Source organism: Grammomys surdaster, unplaced genomic scaffold, assembly GCF_004785775.1.
Source record: "Grammomys surdaster isolate TR1022 unplaced genomic scaffold, NIH_TR_1.0 126391, whole genome shotgun sequence".
Classification (NCBI taxonomy): domain Eukaryota; kingdom Metazoa; phylum Chordata; class Mammalia; order Rodentia; family Muridae; genus Grammomys; species Grammomys surdaster.
The window spans coordinates 12,832,086-12,852,203 of record NW_021621185.1 but is presented as its reverse complement, the minus strand read 5'-3'; the positions used below and the strand labels follow the sequence as shown (position 1 = coordinate 12,852,203).

At 36.8% G+C, this 20,118-nt stretch overlaps 1 protein-coding gene across 4 annotated transcripts in view; it reads left to right on the top strand.

The window, feature by feature from the left end:
• Nucleotides 1-156: 156 nt before the first annotated feature.
• Xrcc4 (X-ray repair cross complementing 4) overlaps nucleotides 157-20,118 on the top strand; it is a 191,379-nt gene continuing 171,417 nt past the window's right edge. For 2 of the 4 annotated variants that reach the window (XM_028760158.1, XM_028760155.1), the window contains exons 1-2: nucleotides 157-176; nucleotides 10,967-11,115. In XM_028760158.1, coding sequence (XP_028615991.1) covers nucleotides 10,977-11,115 — 139 coding nt within the window. In that variant the 5' untranslated portion in view covers nucleotides 157-176; nucleotides 10,967-10,976. Of the gene's footprint in view, nucleotides 177-9,542; nucleotides 9,618-9,847; nucleotides 9,927-10,966; nucleotides 11,116-20,118 lie in introns of those variants that run through there. The other 2 variants (XM_028760156.1, XM_028760157.1) reach the window with 2 other exon arrangements.

The window sequence follows — 20,118 nt, the reverse complement described above, 5'->3', positions numbered from 1 at the left end:
CCGCCCATGCCGCGCCATCCAGACTCCGTGATAGGCTTCTGTTACCGGAAGAGGTGGGGCTTGGCCGACGACTCGCAGCCCACGATATTAGCGGATGCTCTCATTGGGCGCACAAGTTTATGCTGGGTGGCCACATTTTTTTTTTTTTAGAAGACCGGAAGTGGAGTCACACAGAGGTAGGGCCCGGAAGTGGCTGTGGTGTCTTTCCACCAGCAATGCTATTTTTCTTGCGCTTTCCTCTTTTTTCCTTCCTATGTCAACCTCCTGTTGTTCCCTGATATTAGCTCAGTGCGTGTTTTTTACCCTGTCTGTGACCCCTGAGGCTTTTGTTTGTGGACCCTAGGAGATGTAAGGTTTTGCCAATGTGAGCACCTGTTGGGCACCCTCCTAAATTTCTTTTTGTGTCATGTGCAATTTTTAATAGTGAGAGGCACACTGGAAATATGTCGCGTTGCTGTGTGGTGGAGACTTGCATTCAGAAGGTTGCGTTCTATATGATGATCCACCACCCCCTCCCACCTGCCACTACTGGCCTTTGCTGTCCCCCTCCTTTTTGTATACTCTGCATCCGGGGCTTAGACGTTCTAGGCCCTAGAGAGGGAAAGAACTCTCTGGTAGCTACTGGAAAGGAACGGCCCGTTCCTGAGGGGAGTAATTGGCTAGTATAAAAACCATTGGGTGAGACACTATTTCACCTCTAGTTTTCTTTGTGAGTTTTGTAGATACGGGGAAGATGTAATCTGATGTGTTCAATTTTATGTAAGTTCTTGGAATGATTCTGAAGTTGGGCACTTTTCCCACTCTTCCAAGTGTATCAAAATTATGGAAATCCTGTGTGTTTAAATAACTTTATTTTCCTTAGGCAGTATGGTTCTAGTTTTTATAGAGAATGTTACCCATTTTCTAACTTAATGAACCAGAAAAGTGAAGGACACTAATGTGATATGTTAATATCTGAGCTCTATTTAGCAGAATCATGAGAATCCAGTACTTATGACAACACAATATTTTTACTTAGTGCTACCCTGTATGTGATTGTTTATTACTGCATGCCAACCAAGATTTTGTTTGAAATTATAACTACATTTTAAAAATCAGTTATATCCAGTTGCTGTATTTGTTGGTAAGATACTCGAATTAAGCATCTGCATCTTAGTGGTATCAGGAGACTGCAGCAGAAGAAGGGATGTTTCTTTGAGTATTTTAATGGGGGGCCAGGGATTAGGCCAATAGGAAATGATTGTTGAATAATCTCAAAATTGAATTGTGTTATACCTTATTCCAGATGACTAAACATGAATGTTCCAAATGTAGTTGTAGAAAGTACGTTCAGCAGCTTGATACGTTTGGTTTTTACAGTAGTGAAAATGTTGGTAGATGTTATAACTGACTTTTTTTCATATAAAGATTGCTAAGTCCTACTGTTTGGCACTTCAGGTTGATGTTTCTGTATGAGATTCTGCTCCAGGCTCTATTAAAGGCCACAGGAGGCTAAGGTTCCTAAAGATGGTAATTGGTTTGCTGTATTTGTGGACAATTTAGGCCATAGTTTGTTACATATCTAAACTTCAGAATAGTTGCAAATAACACTTGTCAGTTGTTAAAGTTGAACATGTCTATATAGTAGTTATCATATCCATGTAAAATAGCAAAATTAATCTAACAGTAAGACCTGTGGGGAAGCAGTATGATGGTTAGACGCACACAGCCCTTGATTTTGATTTTTGTTGCAAGTGAATGATAATCACCGTTTCAAATTCTTTATTTCCCCTTCTGGTAGCTCTGCTGTGATTTTCATTTCTAATCATCATGGGTCATTTTCCTGCTAATAGTAGAACTTGACTGTGTTATTCCATTATGCAGACGTTATTGTCTTCTCTGCATGTTGGAAGACTATTTTCAATTTTCATGTCATGATACCCACAGAGTTGTATATACAATGAGAAATGTATAGTTTTCTGTAGGAGTGAACTTAGCTTTCCTCACTGTTTTGAGGATTAAATGAATAAATATAACTAATCAAATCCTGTTTGATACATAGTGTTATAGTGTGCATTGAATTATCATTCTTGGGTGGAGGGTTAATGATGGAAAATTGATTGTTAGATGTGATTTACACAATGAAAGGTTTAAAATTAATTTGGTTTCTTATGCTGGCAACCACTTTCTCTACATTTTCTATTTTTTTATTTCTGATATTGATAGTGTTTGAGGTTTCTTTTTATTTTAGTTACCTATCTTATTTATTGGTACTCAAATATATATTATTGGGTTTTATTTTTATTTATCATCTATCATCTGTCTCCTTCCTTCCTTCCTTCCTTCCTTCCTTCCTTCCTTCCTTCCTTCCTTCCTTCTTTCTTTCTTTCTTTCTTTCTTTCTTTCTTTCTTTCTTTTCTCTCTAATTCTCAACCAAATACATAAATTGAAGCTAGGTTGTTTTGTTTTTGATTGCTACCTTTTCTCTTCCCCCATGACTCTTAGATAATGGCATGCAAGTTTTGTTTGACTGACATGTTATTTCTTTCATCTTAAGAAATGACTCTATTGTTTTTTTCCATTTCAGCCTAATTTACTTATTTTCCCCAGTAAATATCTATACAGTTTTCCTTTTTGTCCCAATTTTCAATGTTTGATTATTTTATATGTTTTCTCCAAAATAACTTCTCCCATACTACACCAAGATTCTATTCTTAATGTTAACCCAGTGATCTCCAGATGTTGATTATCTCCAGTCATGGTCACCGTGATGACAGCAACTCATATAAAGAAAAAAACATTTGCTTGGGGCTGTCCTACTTGTTCAGATGTTTAGTTCATTATAGTCATGAACTGCCCACAGCAACATGACTACCTGTAGGCAGACATGGTGATGGAGAAGGAACCAGAGTTTTATATCTGGAGTGGTAGGTACAGGAAGAGAGAGACTGGGCCTGGCTTGAGCATTTGAAATCTCAAAACCCACCTCCAATGACGCACTTTCTTTAACAAGGTCACACCTTCTAATAGTGCCAGTCCCTGGTGACCAAGCATTCAAATCTATAGACTATGGGGCCATTCCTGTTAAACCACTACAATCCCAAAATGAACACCTTTCCTCTATTACTTGTATTATATATTTTCATCTTGGTTATGGCAGTTGTGTGCAGCCAGTTTATGTAAGTTAAGTCTTTGGAGTTATTCTTCATTCCTATCTTTCCTTTTTATTCAGCTAAATCCATCACTAAATTTTCTTCACTCTGTCAGTCAAACATATTTGGAATCTCTCAGTCTCACTGCTTTTCCTGGACCGATTGTCTCTTGCTTGGATTTCTCTTCTATTAGGCTCGCTCTCCATCCCTCCCTCCCCCTCCCTCCCTCCTCCCCTCCATGAATTAGAGTTTTTACTCGTTTCTACTTTTTTTTCTCAGTCTTTTCCTCACAATATTGGTCAGACTTTTAAAAATTTGTCTTCAATTTTAAGTTGTAGGATTCTAAGTGTACCACATTTCCTTGAAGATTACATCTTAGAAAAGAACAAAAACATCAATAGAAAAATGCTAACTTCCAAGTAGAATCTGAGGTTCATTGTAATACATCAGTGTTGGAAATGTGGGATTTATTAAGTTTAAGTTGTTTATACCTCTCTTCTATTTTAATTTAAACAGAGTCAGGCTGTTCTCACATAAGATACCACCACTCCAGCTCATATGTAGTCTTTCCTGATTGAAAAATATGCTCAGTACTGAAATTTACTGGGATCATGTGTGGAAAAGCATTTGCACTGCCTACCTCAAACCTACCTCTGGTAACTGTACCTATTTATCTGTCTGTTTACTAATGGCAACCAAAAAAAAAAGAGCAACATTGGGATACAAGAGAAATGAGTATCAATATTGGGGAGAAAACTGTACAATCTCGCAAGTTGTTAGTATCTACAGTTGAACCACATGCATAAAAGTCTTAAGAATCAATCATAGGCTACCAATATTTAACAGTTTAGTCAAACAACAGCAGCTTTATGGGGTTTACATAATGATAAACTGCGTTGGTACCATGAGTACATAAATTCCTAAGTAGATGAGTAATTATATACTATGTTCCAGAGAGAAGTCCTAACACCCTCGCCAAAAATTTTATTTTGTGTTCTGTTGGTGATAACTATTGTACCCAAATCTTAATAAAGCCCTATTCTCTTTCATAAAAATATAATTTCTAGGGTCTTCTGAGCTATGCAGATCCAAAACCAAATATCCAACCAACCAACCAATCAAACAAGGAAACAACAGTAACAGCATCACCCCGCCCCCTGCTACCCGAAAGGGGTTGGGAAGATGGCTCAGTAGGAAGGGCTCTTGGACTATCAGCATGAAGACTCTAGTTCAGATTTTGCAACCACATTAGTAGCAGGGCATAGCTGGGTATCTCTATAATCAAGGCATTGTGGGGTAGAGGCAGACAGATCCTAAGTATTCTTTGGCAGAAAGTCTAGCATAAAACATCAGCTTCTGCTTTAGGAAGAGACCTCATGTCAGGCAGTAGGAGAAAGAGCAATAGAGAAGACACCCTAAGATCTGTTCTGACCTCTGCATGGATATGCATGGGCCCACTTGTGTTCATGTACCACACATACCACACACAAAAGTAAACACAATGTAGTGATATAAATCTGCCTTTTTGCCTAAATTTTTAAATCCCTGTTTTGAATTTTTAAAAATATGATAAGGCTTTAAAAATCTGTCATCATACTTTTGCTTTGAAATTACATTTTCTTTTCCTTTTTCTAAAAGTAAAGTCTAGCAAAATAGTACAAGCAGGAATCCACTTATAGATGATTAACAGCTGCTTCTGTAGAGTAATTTTTATTCTGAATTCCCATTAGGTATCAGCCCATTTTTCTTGACTAGGGGACCATGTAAGTGATTGCATTATTAGAAACTTGAGTTTATCCCCTTCTAGTCTGTATGTACAAGTCCTTGGCAAAGCTGCAGCATTTGGACACCTGCAGTCCAAGCAGCTTGAAGAGAAGCCATCACTGACTATTAAGAGAAGGGAAAGAAGCTCAAGTTCAAAATGGTGTTATCAATGATACAGTGTTGTAACTAACTTGAGCTGACCTAAGCACTGGCTTCTGCCATGTTCCTTATCAGCATCCAAAAGGGCATACAAAATGCTTTGTAAACTAATTTAAAAAGTGTCTTGTTTATTCAGAAGCAACTGTGAATGGTATTTGTTCAGACCAAGATCACATCAATTGCACACCAGCCAACAACGTATTAGTCTTCTAAGAGAGAGGCCATGTATCAAAGACACAAAGTACTAAAGATAAGCTTCTCAATTCTCAACTGTTCTGAGCTCTCAATAAAGCTACTGATGTACCAGTTGGGGTGGGACCCAAGTGGTTCCACCTGCAGACTCCTCTTAGATCCATGGCTTTGGCTGAGAGAGGTGCTGATACTAATGTGCCCTTTAGTACTCTTAGGAAACAAAACATGGGCTCTCTTATAGCCTCAATCAATCAGCGTCTCTGAAGAGGATTCCACTCATTTTCTCCAAGTAGATCTGTGGCAAAACACTGGCTATTTCTGTGTACAAGGCTGGTAGGAGCAAAATTATGCTTGATTTGCTGAGTCTTAAAGGAATTTTGGACTCTTTTGTGTTATTGTGGTTGATTCTTGAATATTTTTATTTGATATTTAGTGAGAGGGTAGTCTTGGTAGAGTGATGCATTACTTAAGCAATTAGCTCAAATGTAGATTATCAAGACCTAATTTAAATAATATACTTTTTGAGGCTCCTGAAGCACAGATTACTTACAGGATCCAGAGTTATCATATGTAAGTGTGCTTATTAATACGTGTATCACTTAAATCTGGTTAACGTCTTGCTTCACTAGCAGGTAGACTAAAGTTGGAATGGCATGTTTCATGGTCTATTCCAATTTCAAACTTAGGTCCTCAAACACTAATTATTTAAAATAAAATTAGCTTAATTTTATGAAGTTTTAAATTAATGAGAAAATTGGAAGATAATTGAACTGTTACAATTAAAATATATTTTTAGAATTTATCTGATCCCTTGCTGTCTTTTGAACATTATTGATCTTAAAACCCTTCATGTTATTGTGAAATAATGTGTGACTGACAGGCATCTAGAATATTGAATTTTAAATGATTTTTGTCTCTATATGTAGGAATTTGTTAGTGATTCTAAATATGGAATTTAAAAAAGCAATGGAAAGCCTGCTTTATGAGTGCTGGATTTTCCTTTTACAAAGTTAATGCTAATAATAGCTATGTCTCTGCAGGCATGTGTGAGAAGAAATAATTGTCCGTGCATACACACACACACACACACACACACACACACACACACGTACATGCATATCTCTGTATGCCATGTTGTGTAATGTTTTTTGTGAAAGTCTATAGAAATAAAATTTGGCATTCTGAAAGTAGTTTTAATAATCTCACCCCCAAACACAAAGTAAGATATTTTTCTTCTTGTTTGCTCGCTTTTTGTTTATCAGTGTGTTGATGTGTATGCATATGTGTGTGCATGCACCAGAAGACATGAGGCTAACCTTGGATGTTATTCCTCTGTTTGGATCTTTATTTTTGAGGCAAGATCTTTCCATAGACAAGGCTGGCTGGCCAGTGAACCCTAGAAATCTGCAGGTTTCTTCCATGCTTCTGTTGTAAGCTCTTTATCAACTAAACTCTCTCCACATCCCCCAAGTTAGGGTTTGAATCCACATGAATTATGTGCTCCTGGGTGAGAGAGGCAGCTCATCCAGCTGAGTGATAACCTAGTACTCAAGTATTATTGGCTTCCTTCTCTAGCACTACAGAATACTAGGTGTGGTGTTATATGCTTGTGATCATAAATATGAGAAGTAGAAGCAGGGAACTCAGATCACTTCAAGGTCATTCTCAGGTACATAGCAAATTCAACATTGAGAACATCGAGGACTCCATGACATCTGGTCTCAAACAAAAATGCTCTTAACTATAAACACTAGTAATAACGTTGGATGAGACACTAGAAGATGTAAAGACTTCCGTGTTTACAAAGAAACAGAAAAGTAGCCCACAAATTCCATTCAGTCCCCAGAAAACTACAATAATATGTTTTTTAGAAACAGAAAAATTAAATCCATATAGAAGCTTAATTGAATATAATAAAGGATTCAGAAATTTATTCACACAGTTACAGTCACCTGATTTTCCACAGAGATGCAGGAAACACACACTGGAGAAAAGATAGGATCTTTAACAGATACTAATGGGAAACTGGATTTCTAACTATAGAAGAATAAAACTAGATCAGCGTCTGCCACCCTCCCCCAAACTGGATTCAAAATGGATGAAAGATTTTAATGCAAGGTCTGAAACTCTGAAAGTGTTAGGGGAAAAATAGAGAAAACCTTTCAAGACGTACCTATAGATACGAATTTTGGAAAGTGACTCCAGTAATTTAGGAAGTAATCCCAAGAGTGTGATTGTAGTACTTTCAAATGCTTCTGTAGAGCAGAAGAGAATATAGAAAGAAGAGACAGCCCTAGATTAGGGGAATTCCATTGAGAGCTATATATTTGATATAGGATTAATATATATAAAGAACCCAATAAATACCAAAATGCGAGACAACTCATTCTCTAAGTGACTAGTGAGACGAAGAGATCTCAAAAGATGAAGAACAAATGACCATTAGCATATGGGGAAAGTTCATCTTTAGCTACCAGCAAAAGCCTTTCCTTTTCCTTTCTTTTCAGTTAGTCTGAGTTACCATAAATAAAAAAATAAATGTTTATGAGAGTACCAAAAATATTAAACTCTTATATACTACTGATGAGGTTGTAAATTAGTGAAGACACTATGGAAAATAGTTCTTGCTTTCTTCTAAAACCTAAAAGTAGAACTGCCTTATAAGTCAGCTATATCCACCCTATTATATACAGCAAGGAGGATAAATTACTATTCTACCAAGGTATTTGAGTGTTTATGCTTTTTGCAGTGGTGTTCACAATGGTCAGTTTATATAGCCTTGGGATCTCTCAACAGATGAATATAAAGATATGTGATAATCAGTCATAAAGAACAAAATTATGTCATTTGCAAGAAAATAAATCATTATTGGAGATCATCATATTAATAAACTAAAATAAACCAGACTCAGACAAATAACATTTTCATTCTTTTGGGAACCCTGGAGTTTTATATCGATATGTAGATTCACACACACACACACACACACACACACACACACACACACACCGAGTAGAGGGAAGGAAGACATACAGCAAATAGACTGAGGACTCCTAAGGCCCTAAAGAAAGGACTAAAACTGGAAGTAGGCAAGGGGAGAGAAAACTAGGAATGAAAATGGATATGGTCACAGATACACACATATGAAAATGCCTATGAAAGCCACCGCTGTGTAGCTTGACTATACAGCAATACAAGGTTAATACAGCTCCAAAAGGAGAAGTAACCTAGCTTAAGATAAAATGTACTTTCCCTCTAGTTCTGTGTACCTTTCGCCATGTAGATTAGGTGTGTAGTACAACCTTCATCAATTTTACTAATTGACAACGAAGGTAGGATTCTGTAGGATTATGCATTCAAAATTGTCAGTTTCAGTTCTCAAAACCAAAGAGACAAATAAGAGACTTCATTAAAGTTAACTAAATTGAAATACATACAGAAGTGGTCATATATGTATGCATATGCTGACACCTTAACAGATCAATCTCATGTGTTCAAAAAGAAAACAAAAACAAATTATATGATTCTCTAATGATACACGTTTTTGTGATTTTTTTCAAATACTAGTAATCCATATTTTTCTAACAGTTTTCAAATTCAACTCTTACAGAGTGAGTAACTTACTGTAAAGTGTCTGACTAGTTGATGTAAAGGTAAATATTCACAAATTCCTGAGGCATTTTGGAATTAATTGCATCCATGCAGAAAGTACATTAAAGGAAATAGTTTGAACAAATGAAGTATATGTTATATTGTGTGATTATAATGTCAAGGGTTCAATCTTAAATGTTTGTTTCTTTTTTTGCACATTTGAAGTGGGCTCAATTATTATTTCTTTATATATATATCTATATATCTTTATATATCGTATAAATATATGTAGACTATATATATAATATATATGGGTTATTTTCTTTATTTATATTTATTTATTTATATTTCAAATGTTATACTCTTTCCCAGTGTCCCACCCTGAAAGTCCCTATCCCATCACCCCTCCCCTGCTTCTATGAGGGTGTTCTCCCACTCACCCACCCACCCACTCACCCACCCACTCACTTCCACCTCGGTGTCCTCATATTTCCCTACACTGGGGCATCGAGCCTTCATAGAACCAAGGGCCTCTCCTCCAATTGATACCCATCTAGGCTGTCCTCTGCTACATATGCATCTGGAGCCATGAGTCCCTCCATGTGTACTCTGTGGTTAGTTGTTTAGTCCCTGGGAGCTCTGGGGGGGGGGGGTCTGGTTGGCTTATATTATTGTTCTTCCTATGGAGTTTCAAACCCCTTCAGCTCCTTCAGTCCTTTCTCTAACTCTTCCACTGTGGATTCCATTTGGGGATGACGTGCTCATTCCAGTGGTTGGCTTGTGAGTATCTACCTCTGTATTTGTCAGGCTGTGGCAGAGCCTCTCAGGAGACAGCTATGTCAGACTCCTGTCAGCATGCACTTCTTGGCATCAACAATAGTGTCTGGGTTTGGTAACTGTATATGGGATGGATCCCCAGATGGGGCAGTCTTTGGATCGCCTTTCCTAAAGTCTCTGCTCCACATTTTGTCTCTCTCTGTATAGTTTACAAATTAGGCCAAGAGAACAAACTACAGAGTCAATATAATTTCAACAATTGAAATACGAGATTGCCATCCTGTAAAAACACCAAGAATAATATTAAAAACTGTACGTATATAGGCTGTAGCAAAGTGTAACTCAGAAAATAAAAGTTGTTGAGAAGTTTAAGCTGATAACAAATCTGATAATGCAAGACTCATAGTACTGACCAAAATAAGCACATTTTGATGAATTATTTTGACGAATTATATTTCACAGCTATATTTATCTAAAATAGACATCAAATTGTCAAGAAATGAAAACAGATTAATAACATCAGTAAAAATAATAAACTAAATGAAAACATTGCCAATGTTGAAGACAGGAGTGTATTTATATCTAATAAGTATATATGTAAAAAGTGTAATACCCACTACTCACCAGGGAATTTGAAATGAAATCACAATGTGATGCTAGAATTTGCTCACCCATGTGGCTAAAATGGACCAAAGGGGAAATAGTTGTTTAGGACATTTATATACCAATCATAATTTTATGCAGCTTTGAAGGAACTTGGCGCTATACTACCCAAACTCAATACATGATATCTTCTGCTCCAGCAGTTCCATTTGAAGGAATGTCTCCCCTCCCCCCCGCCACAGCCTATGCAAAGACATTTGTAGAATGTCATGGCAGCAATGTTTGTAGTAGTTAGGACCTGTAAAGTTCCTAATGGCTGTCCCTAGGAAAAAAATAGTAAATCAGTTTGATTAATCAATGTTCTGAATGATGTATAACTGTAGAATATAGTGTGGATGAATGTCTCAAATATGTTTATTCAAAGAGACCATTTCTTATGTTAGAGAGAGGAGAGGATCTATGCATTCCTGAGGACAGGGAAATATCAATTTACTCATATTGTAATTTTATTTAGCCCATCAGTTTGGCTGATTATTTGCCCTTTAAGAGCTTCTGCTTTTCTCATCTGTAAAAGCTGCCAGTAACTATTGAGCAAAACTATGACTTCTGAGTTCAATGGTTGGCTCCATTGTACAACATCTTACTTTTATTTTTTTGGAGTCTGTATAGCTGAAAAAGAAGGATAAAAGTTATCACCATTGGATTATTGTAGTCTCCTTTTAAATGTTGATTTTGTTCTTTCATTACAGGTAGCTAGAAATGGAAAGGAAAGTAAGCAGAATCCATCTTGCTTCTGAACCCAACTTAACTTATTTTCTGCAAGTGTCTTGGGAGACAACCATAGGATCTGGTTTTGTTATTACACTTACTGATGGCCACTCAGCCTGGACTACAACAGGTAATCTTGACAACAGACATGTTTCAAATAAAATTTAAATAATGTCCTACTCTTAAGTCCTCAGAGACTCTTCAAGTTAAAGTGTTTCTTCATAGACACAGGTAACATCAATACTCCATCTTCCGTGTTTTGCATTTCCAAGTTGTATATGAGGCTGTAATAGTTGATATTGTTTTCTAGAATTGACACTATGTACAGTAGCTAATTCTGCCTGCTATGTCCACTTTATTGCTTGGACCTACTCATGGTTTTATAATGGTCTTTTTACAGAAAACGCAATAATTTTAAAATATTTATCTTTCTTGGGACCTGGGGGAAGCTGGAACTTAGAGGAAGTAGATTGTGGGGCCAAGAGACAGTGTTGGATTGTAGGTGTGGAGTCCTCATGCTACGCTTTCACTTTATCTAGTTGTTTAGCTTGAATTTCTTTTGAATGCATTTTTTTTTTTTTTTGTGGTTTTTCGAGACAGGGTTTCTCTGTGTAGCCCTGGCTGTCCTGGAACTCACTCAGTAGACCAGGCTGGCCTCGAACTCAGAAATCCGCCTGCTTCTGCCTCCCAAGTGCTGGGATTAAAGGCGTGCACCACCACCGCCCGGCTTTTTTTCTTTTTCTTTTTGAATGTATTTGTAATGCAGTTTTAAAAAACAAAACAGACCTCCACCCCAGTATGTGGAAATTGTGCTGTTTTGTCATAGAGACTCACTTTTGAAAAAAAAATTTTAACTGATCTTTTAAGCTGTGAATAGCTTCAAGTCGTGAAGAGCATATGGCAGGGGCTCCTCGTTAGTGCAGGGGGTAGCATGTCACTCTCAGATTGTGGCAGGAATAAAGTTAAAAAGTTAGATATATGTTGTTTCCAAATACTGAAGTTGTAATATTTTTAAGGATTTAATAAAACCCTTTCTTTGCAGTTACATAACACAATTATTTCTAGAGTTGTAGATGGCATATTAGATGAAAATTTAAGAATTTGTTTATATACCATTTATATATTCTGACATAATTTCCGTAAGATTTATCACTATAATTATTATTTCTCAAATTACAATCCATCACAAAATTCTGTTTCATTCTTGTCTGGTACCCGGCACGATCAAAACGAATTATAGTTTTTTTATCTGGCTTTCATGGCAGGAAATGAGGAATGTTTACATACTTGTATTATAGAGAAACAAAGGGATTGCAAGGATAATGTATGTAGTACTTCCTGTGGTGACGATTTGAGATGTATATTTCTCTGTGAGTTATGCCAGTGGCTGACTGCTTCTGGCAGGTAGCAGTGAAGTGAGATTTGCTATGTTAGCCCTATGGAGGGAGTATACCCGTATGACAGCTCTTGTTTCAAAGAGTAGACAATGGGATGGCTAAAACCATGGTAATGGCTCAGAGCAGACCTTTGTTAACTGAGTGGACTCAACAGACTCTATTTATACACACACACACACACACACATAAACAATAATTGCAGAAGAGAGTTTTAACTATATAAAACTCATTAGAAAAAAGAAAGTAAACTGATCACTTGATGGTTAGCATCTGTGTAGATGAGAACTCTAGCCTCCTTATTTGTTACATTATGCATTTATCCTGAATTCAGTGCATTCTTGATTATGTTCTCTTACTAATGTAATCCAATGTGACAGAATCATGCTGGGAGACCTTTCACTGTACTCTTCGGTGGTGTGTGAACATTGTGGCTTCTGGTACTAACCATATTTCAATCATGGAATTTTAAAGTGCAGTCTGTAATGATTTTATCTTCAAAATTATCCAGTGACATTTTAGATTTTACATATATTTTATGCCTTGCACTCAATTATATTTTCTTGTTTAACTATTAGGGCAAATGTATAAGCAAATATAGGAATGTATCTTTTTAAAACTTGTTACATGCATGTTGTATGGTACTTTACAGACATCATACAATTAAGAATATTGAAACAATTAAATAAATGATACATGAAAATAGATTTCCTTCCTATACTTCTTCCTGTGTTTTAGTTGTTGTTGTTCAACTTTTTAATTGCTGCAACCTTCAATTATGTGTAATTTTTACTCTTCTCATTTAAGTGGAAAGGATGTGAGGTTTGTTTTAATCTCTCCCACACTAAGCCTGGTGATTTTTTTTTCCCATTAGCAATGCTTTATCTAATGAATGTTTGGGGACCTAATTATAATGTGGCCTGTCATCAGTCACTTCTGTATTACAGAGTTTTATGTCGCAGGGTCATTTCACAAAGTGGGTTAATGATTGATGATCACTATGTTCCTGGTAAAATAATTGCTTTTGGTAGCAAGAAACTTATATCACCTATCTGCAGGGTGTCTTTATGTATATTGGAGATAAATTAAAACCTTACTAATGTTTTACTGTCAAATATTTAGATTTTTGTATAATTTTTAAACAGGTGTTTTGTTAACTATATGTAAATAATATTACAAAACTCATAAGACTTTTGTTAATTATATGTAAATAATAGTATAAAACTCATAAGAAAGGCCTTTTGTAAGTAGATCTCCTATGTGAAGCCACTCGTATTCCTAATGCGGTAAGGTTGGTGTCTTCTGCCCTCTGACACAGGGCAGGATGATCTGTGCAGTCTTTACTTACACATAGGAGCATTCTTTGAGTATGTCTTTACAAATAGTCTCAAAATGATGCTTGTAGAGTCTCTGCTAGTCTGACAATAGTTTCTCTGTCCTCTCACCTTGTAATGAAGTGGTTTAACTTCATTCTGGATGGAGTTTAATCTCACCATGTTTTCCTGTCAGCCATTTCAAGTTTAGAACAATGAATGCATATGGATGTACCATTGTTCTTTGCATAAAAGTAAGCTGGCAAACAAGTTATTTTTCCAAGATTACAGTTTGGAGTAGACAATTAAAATCTCATCTTCCCTTTAAATAGGTAATGTTTGGTCATGCTTTTAAGAAAGATTCTCTTTCACATAGGATTTTTCTTTTGTTATGCTAAATTTTTAAAATTTTAATTTACATTTTTAAGAATTTTATATGAGTACTGTATTTATATCATTTACACATCTCCTCCTCTCCTAGCTCCAACTCCTCCTGTGCATTCCCATTCCGTCTCAAATTCCTGTCCCTTTCTTTTTATATGTATATATTTATTTATGTCTGTATAAATACAGTCTCTTGAGTTTCTGTGTTGTCCATATGTTTGTGCATTTAGGGCTGACCACTTCTGGTTGCATAACATATCAGGGGGCTCCTCCCTGGAGAAGACTGATTCTCCCGTGCCCAGCAGCTATAAATTGCTTATAGTTTTTCATCTAGGAGTAGAGATTTCTGAGATTTCTTCCATTGAGGTTGGATGTCACCTGGCATTGCTATTATGTGGGTTGTTTTTAAACTTCTGTAATATTGAGATTTTGTGGATATCACTTAACTGAGATATATAGAAAGCACTATCTCCCAGCAAACATTCAGGTTTTCTGGCTCTTGAAATCTGTCTATTCATTCTCCCTTGATTTTCCCCAAGCCTTAGTTGTAGGGATTGTTGTAGGTGTATCATTGGCATTGAGAATACTACAGCCTCTTGTTCTCTGTATTTTGACCAATTGTAGATTTTTTAAAAGTTATAATTACTTTTATTTATTTTTTTATAATCCAGTCATTGCCCCCTTCCTGGTCTCCCCTCCCACAGTTCATCAACTCATTCCTCTTTCTCACTGTCTCCAAGAGGATATCTCTGCCCCACTGTCCCCCCACCAAAACTCCCTACTCCCTGGGGCCTCAAGTCACTTGAAGGTTAGATGCATCTTCTCCCACTGAGGCCAGACCAGGCAGTCCTTTGTTGTACATGTGTTGAGGGCCTTGGACCAGCTGGTTTATGCTGTCTGGTTGGTGGCTCAGTGTCTAGGAGATCTCAGGTGTTAAGGTTAGTTGAGATTGCAGATTTTCCTATGGGGTTGTCCTGCTCCTCAGCTTTTTCCAGCTTTTCCCTAATTCAACCATGGGGTCCCCAACTTCAGTCAAATGGTTGGGGGTAAGTATCTGCATCTGTCTCAATCACCTGCTTTTTGGGTCTCAGGGGACCACCATGTCAGGCTCCTATCTGTAAGCACACCTTGGCATCAGTAATTGTGTCAGGCCTTGGAGTCTTCCCTTGAGCTGGATCCAAATTTGGCTAGTAACTGGACCTCCTTTCCCTCAGTCTCTTCTCCAGGTTTGTTCTGAAGTTTTTTTAGACAGGAACAATTCTGGGTCAGAGTTTTTGACTGTGGGATGGCAACCCCATCCCTCCACTTGATGTGCTGTCTTTCTACTGAGGATCAACTCTCCCTTGGAGTCCTGCGAGTCTCTCACCTCCCAGGTCACTGGTGTTTTTTAGATGGTCCTCTCACCTCCCACCCCCTGAGGCTGCATATTTCCATTCACTCTGCTGGCACTTTGGGCGCTTCTCACCCCACACACCTGATCCTGTTCCCCTTTTCCTCTCCCCCTCCCATCTCTCACCCAGGTCCCTCCCTCACTCTGTCTCCTAGTTTTATGTTGAGGTCCTTGATCCACTTTGACTTGAGCTTTGTGCAAGGTGACAATATGTGTGAATTTTCATTTTTCTACATACAAACTACCAATTAGACCAGTACCATTTATTGAGTATACTTTTTTTTCCACTGAATATTTTTTGGCTTCTTTGTCAAAGGTCAAGTATCCATCAGTGTATGGGTGTATTTCTGGGTCTTCAGTTCTATACCATTGATCAACTTGTCTGTCTCTATACCAATACCGTGCAGTTTCTTCTTTGCCAATTAGTATTATCCTCTTGACCTCTTTTTTGTTGTCTTATTTTTCAAGAACTTCAAGTCCTATATTGCATAGATATGGGAGAGTCGGGCAGCCTTGTCTTGTCCCCGATTTTAGTGGGATTGCTTCAAGGATCTATTCATTTAATTTGATATTGGCTGTTGGTTTGAAGTAAATTGTTTTTTATTATGTTTAGGTATAGATCTTGAATTCCTGATTTCTCCAACACTTTTACGTGAAGGGATGTATTTTGTCAAATGCTTTTTCAGCATCTAATGAGGTGAACTTGTGATTTTTTTTTCTTTGAGTTTGTATATAATGGATTACATTAATAGATTTTTGTATATTGAAACAACCTTGCATCCTTGGGCTGAAGCCCACTTGATTGTGGTAAATGATGATTTTGATGTATTCTTGGATTTGGTTTGCTAGCGTTTTATTGAGTATTTTTGCATTGATATTCACAAGGGAAACTGGTCTGAAGTTCTCTTCTTTTGTTGGGTCTTTGTGTGATTTAGGTATCAGAGTAACTGTGGCTTCATAAAAAGAATTAGGTAGTGTTCCCTCTGTTTCTATTTTATGGAATAGTTTGAGGAATATTGGTATTAGTTCTTCTTTGAAGATCTGGTAGCATTCCATGCTAAAGCCATCTGGCCCTGAACTTTTTTGGTTGGGTGGTTTTTAATGATTTCTTCTGTTTCTTTAGGGGATACAGGATAGTTAAGATAGTTTACCTGATCTTGGTTTAACTTTGGTAAGTGATATCTACTTAGAAATTCATCCATTTCATCTAGATTTTCCATTTTTGTTGAATATAGGCTTTTGTAGTAGGATCTGATTTTTTTTTAATTTCCTTGGTTTCTGTTGTTATATCTCCTTTTTCATTTCTGATTTTGTTAATTTGGATACTACCTCTGTGCCCTTTAGTTAGTTTGACTAATGGTTTATCTAGCTTGTTGGTTTTCTCAAAGAACCGGCTTTTGATTTTGTTAATTCTTTGTATAATTCTCTTTGGTTCTATTTGGTTGATTTCCTCCCAGAATTTGACTATTTCCTGCTGTCTAGTTCTCTTGGATGTGCTTCCTTCTTTTTTTCTAGGGCTTTCTGGTGTGCTTTTAAATTGCTGCTGTAGGATCTCTCCAGTTTTCTCATGAGGGCACTTAGTGTTATGACTTTTCCTCTTAGCACTGCTCTCATTGTGTCCCATAAGTTTGGATTTGCTGTGTCTTCATTTTCATTGGATTGTAGGAGGTTTCTAATTTCTTAATTTATTTTTTACTTGACCAAGTTATCATTGAGTGCAACATTGTTCAGTTTCCATGGTTATGTGTGTTTTCTGTTGTTTTTGTTTTTATTGAAGTCTAGCCTTAGTCTGTGGTGATCCGATAGGATGCATGGGATTATTTCAGTCTTTTTATATCTGCTAATGTTTGTTTTGTGACCAGTTATATGGTTAATATTGGAGATGGTACTATGAGGTGCTGAGAAGAAGATATATTATTCTTTTGTTTTAGCGTGAAATGTTCTGTATATATCTGTTAAATCCATCTAAATAATAACTTCTATTAGTTTTACTATGTCTCTGTTTAGTTTCTGTTTCAGTGACCTATCTATTGATGGAATTGGGCTGTTGAAGTCTCCCGCAGTTATTGTGTGGGGTTCAGTGTATGTTTTGAGCTTTAGCAGTGTTTCTTTTATGAATGTCGGTTCCCTTGCATTTGAGTATAGATGTTCAGAATTGAGACTTTCTCTTGGTGGATTTTTCCTTTGATGAATATGAAGTGTCCTTCCCCATCTCACTAGATAAGTTTTGATTGAAAGTCTATTTTATTGGACATTAGACTGGCAACTCCTGCTTGTTTCTTGGGACCATTTTCTTGGAAGACTTTTTTTCATCCTTTTACTCTGATGTAGTGTCTGTCTTTGTCATTGACGTGTGTTCCTTGTATGTAACAAAATGCTGTATTTTTTTGCATACCCAGGTTGTTAGCTTATGTCTTTTTATTGGGGAATTGAGTCCATTGATATTGAGAGATATTAAAGACAGATGATTATTAGTTCCTACTTTGTTTGTTGTTATAGATGGCATTATGTGTATGTGATTTTCTCCTTTTGGTTTTGTTGTGAGATGATTAATTTCTTGTTTTTTTCTTTGAAGCAGATATCCTCCTTATGTTGGAGTTTTTCTCTAGAATCTTCTGTAGGGCTGGATTGTTAGATAGATATTGTTTAAATTTAGTTTTGTCATGGAATATTTTGGTCTTCATCTATAATGACTGAGAGTTTTTTAGGATATAGTAGCCTGGCCTAGCATTTGTGTTCCATTAGGGTTTGCATGACCTCTGTCCAGGCTCTTCTGGCTTTTAGATTCTCTGTTGAGAAGTATGGTATAGTTCCTATAGGTCTGCCTTTATATGTTACTTGGCCTTTCCCCCTTACCCCATTTAAGATTCCTTCTTCGTTCTGTATATTTTTCGTTTTGATTATCATGTGATAGGAGGAATTGCTTTTCTGGTCCAACCTATTTGGTGTTCTGTAAACTTCTTGTACATCTATGGCCCTGTCTTTCTTTAGGTTAGGAAAATTTTCTTCTATGATTTTTATTGAATGTGTTTTCTAGACTTTTGAACTGGGAATCTCACTTTCTTTTATTGTGGTTGTCTCTTACGATCTGGTAAACCTACTTTAAGATTTTTTGACTATTCCCCACTATGGTATACCAGGTTGTATTCCCACCGAATTGGATGAGGATTCTCCTTTGCCCATATGTTGTCAGCACTGGAATTATCTTTTTTAAAAAAATTAATTATTTTTTCTCTTACACATTACCTCTCAACTGCAGTTTCACCTCCTTCCTGTCTTCTCAGTCTCTGCCACCCATCTCCCCTCCCCCCTAAATCGACTCCTCCTCAGTTTCCTTTCAGAAAAGAGTAAGCCTCCCAGGAATATCAACCAAGGTTGACATGGCAAGGTACAATAAGACTAGGCACAAATCTTCAAATAAAGGCTAGGAGAGGCAAACCAGTAGGAGCAAAAATATACCAAAAGCAGGTAAATGTGTCAGGTATAGGCCACATTCACTCGGTTAGGAGTCCCACAAGAACAAGCTACAAAGCCAAAACATATATGCAGAGAACTTAGGTCTGAACCATCAGGCGCCCCGATTGTCTCTGGTCTTTGGGAACCTCCCCGAGCCCTGCCTAGTTGATACTGTGGGCTGTTTTCTTGTGATATGCTTCTAGCTCCTCCCATGCCTGATTTCCTCTGGAATTATCTCATTGACATAATTCCTGTAATTGCCTTCCAAGTATTTTATTGATGAAATTTACATTTACAGTCATGGTGGTTTGAATTAGAGTAGCCCCCTATTGGATCATATATTTGAATGCTTATTCATTAGGGAGTGAAACTCTTTGAAATGATTAGAAGGATTATATTATGTTTCATATAATTCCATGAAAACTTAGAAAGATTAAAACCATGCAGCGAAACTATATTAAATTCAAAATATTCTAAGGACCGGCTTCTAAACAAATAGTGCTTATGAAACCAGATGTTCACAGGTAGAAGTATGAAGCTAGATTCCTCTCTCTGAACCACAGCAACAACAAAAAAATATACACAAAATGGAACAATAAGTTAACCAGCTAGATAAAGGCATAGGGAAAATACTTCAAAGCATAGGCTTACCAAGAAATCTCTGAGTCGAGCTCTAATAGTTCAAGACCCAACTGAGAGAACTGTGAGGGGAGTACACATAACTACAGAGCTTCTACATTGAAACAAAGAACACAGAAAAATTGGGAGACTGAGAGAAAGCATCTGCAAGCAATTTATCTCATGGGGAATTAGCATCCATAGAATATAAAGACTAAGAAAGGCCAATTTTGAAATAATAAAAAATTCAATGTGCAAATGAACCGAACTCAAGAAAACTAATGAAAGAAAATGATCAATATCCTTACTCAAAGGGATAATTATAATCAAAGCTACAGTTAAATTTCATTCCATAGTAAGGATGTCTTTATTTACGAAAACGAAAACAACAAAAGTTGTTAAAGATGCAGCAGACCAGAAGTTCCCAAGGCAGTCTTCCCAATACCTAGTATGTGTATGCTGAGCACCAGCTGGACTCAGGGAATTACTGATAACAACAACAATAATAAAGAGCATACAAGGAGAGGGCTATGGATTGGAGAGTATCTTGGAAATTTAGACAGAGGTAGTTGGGGAAA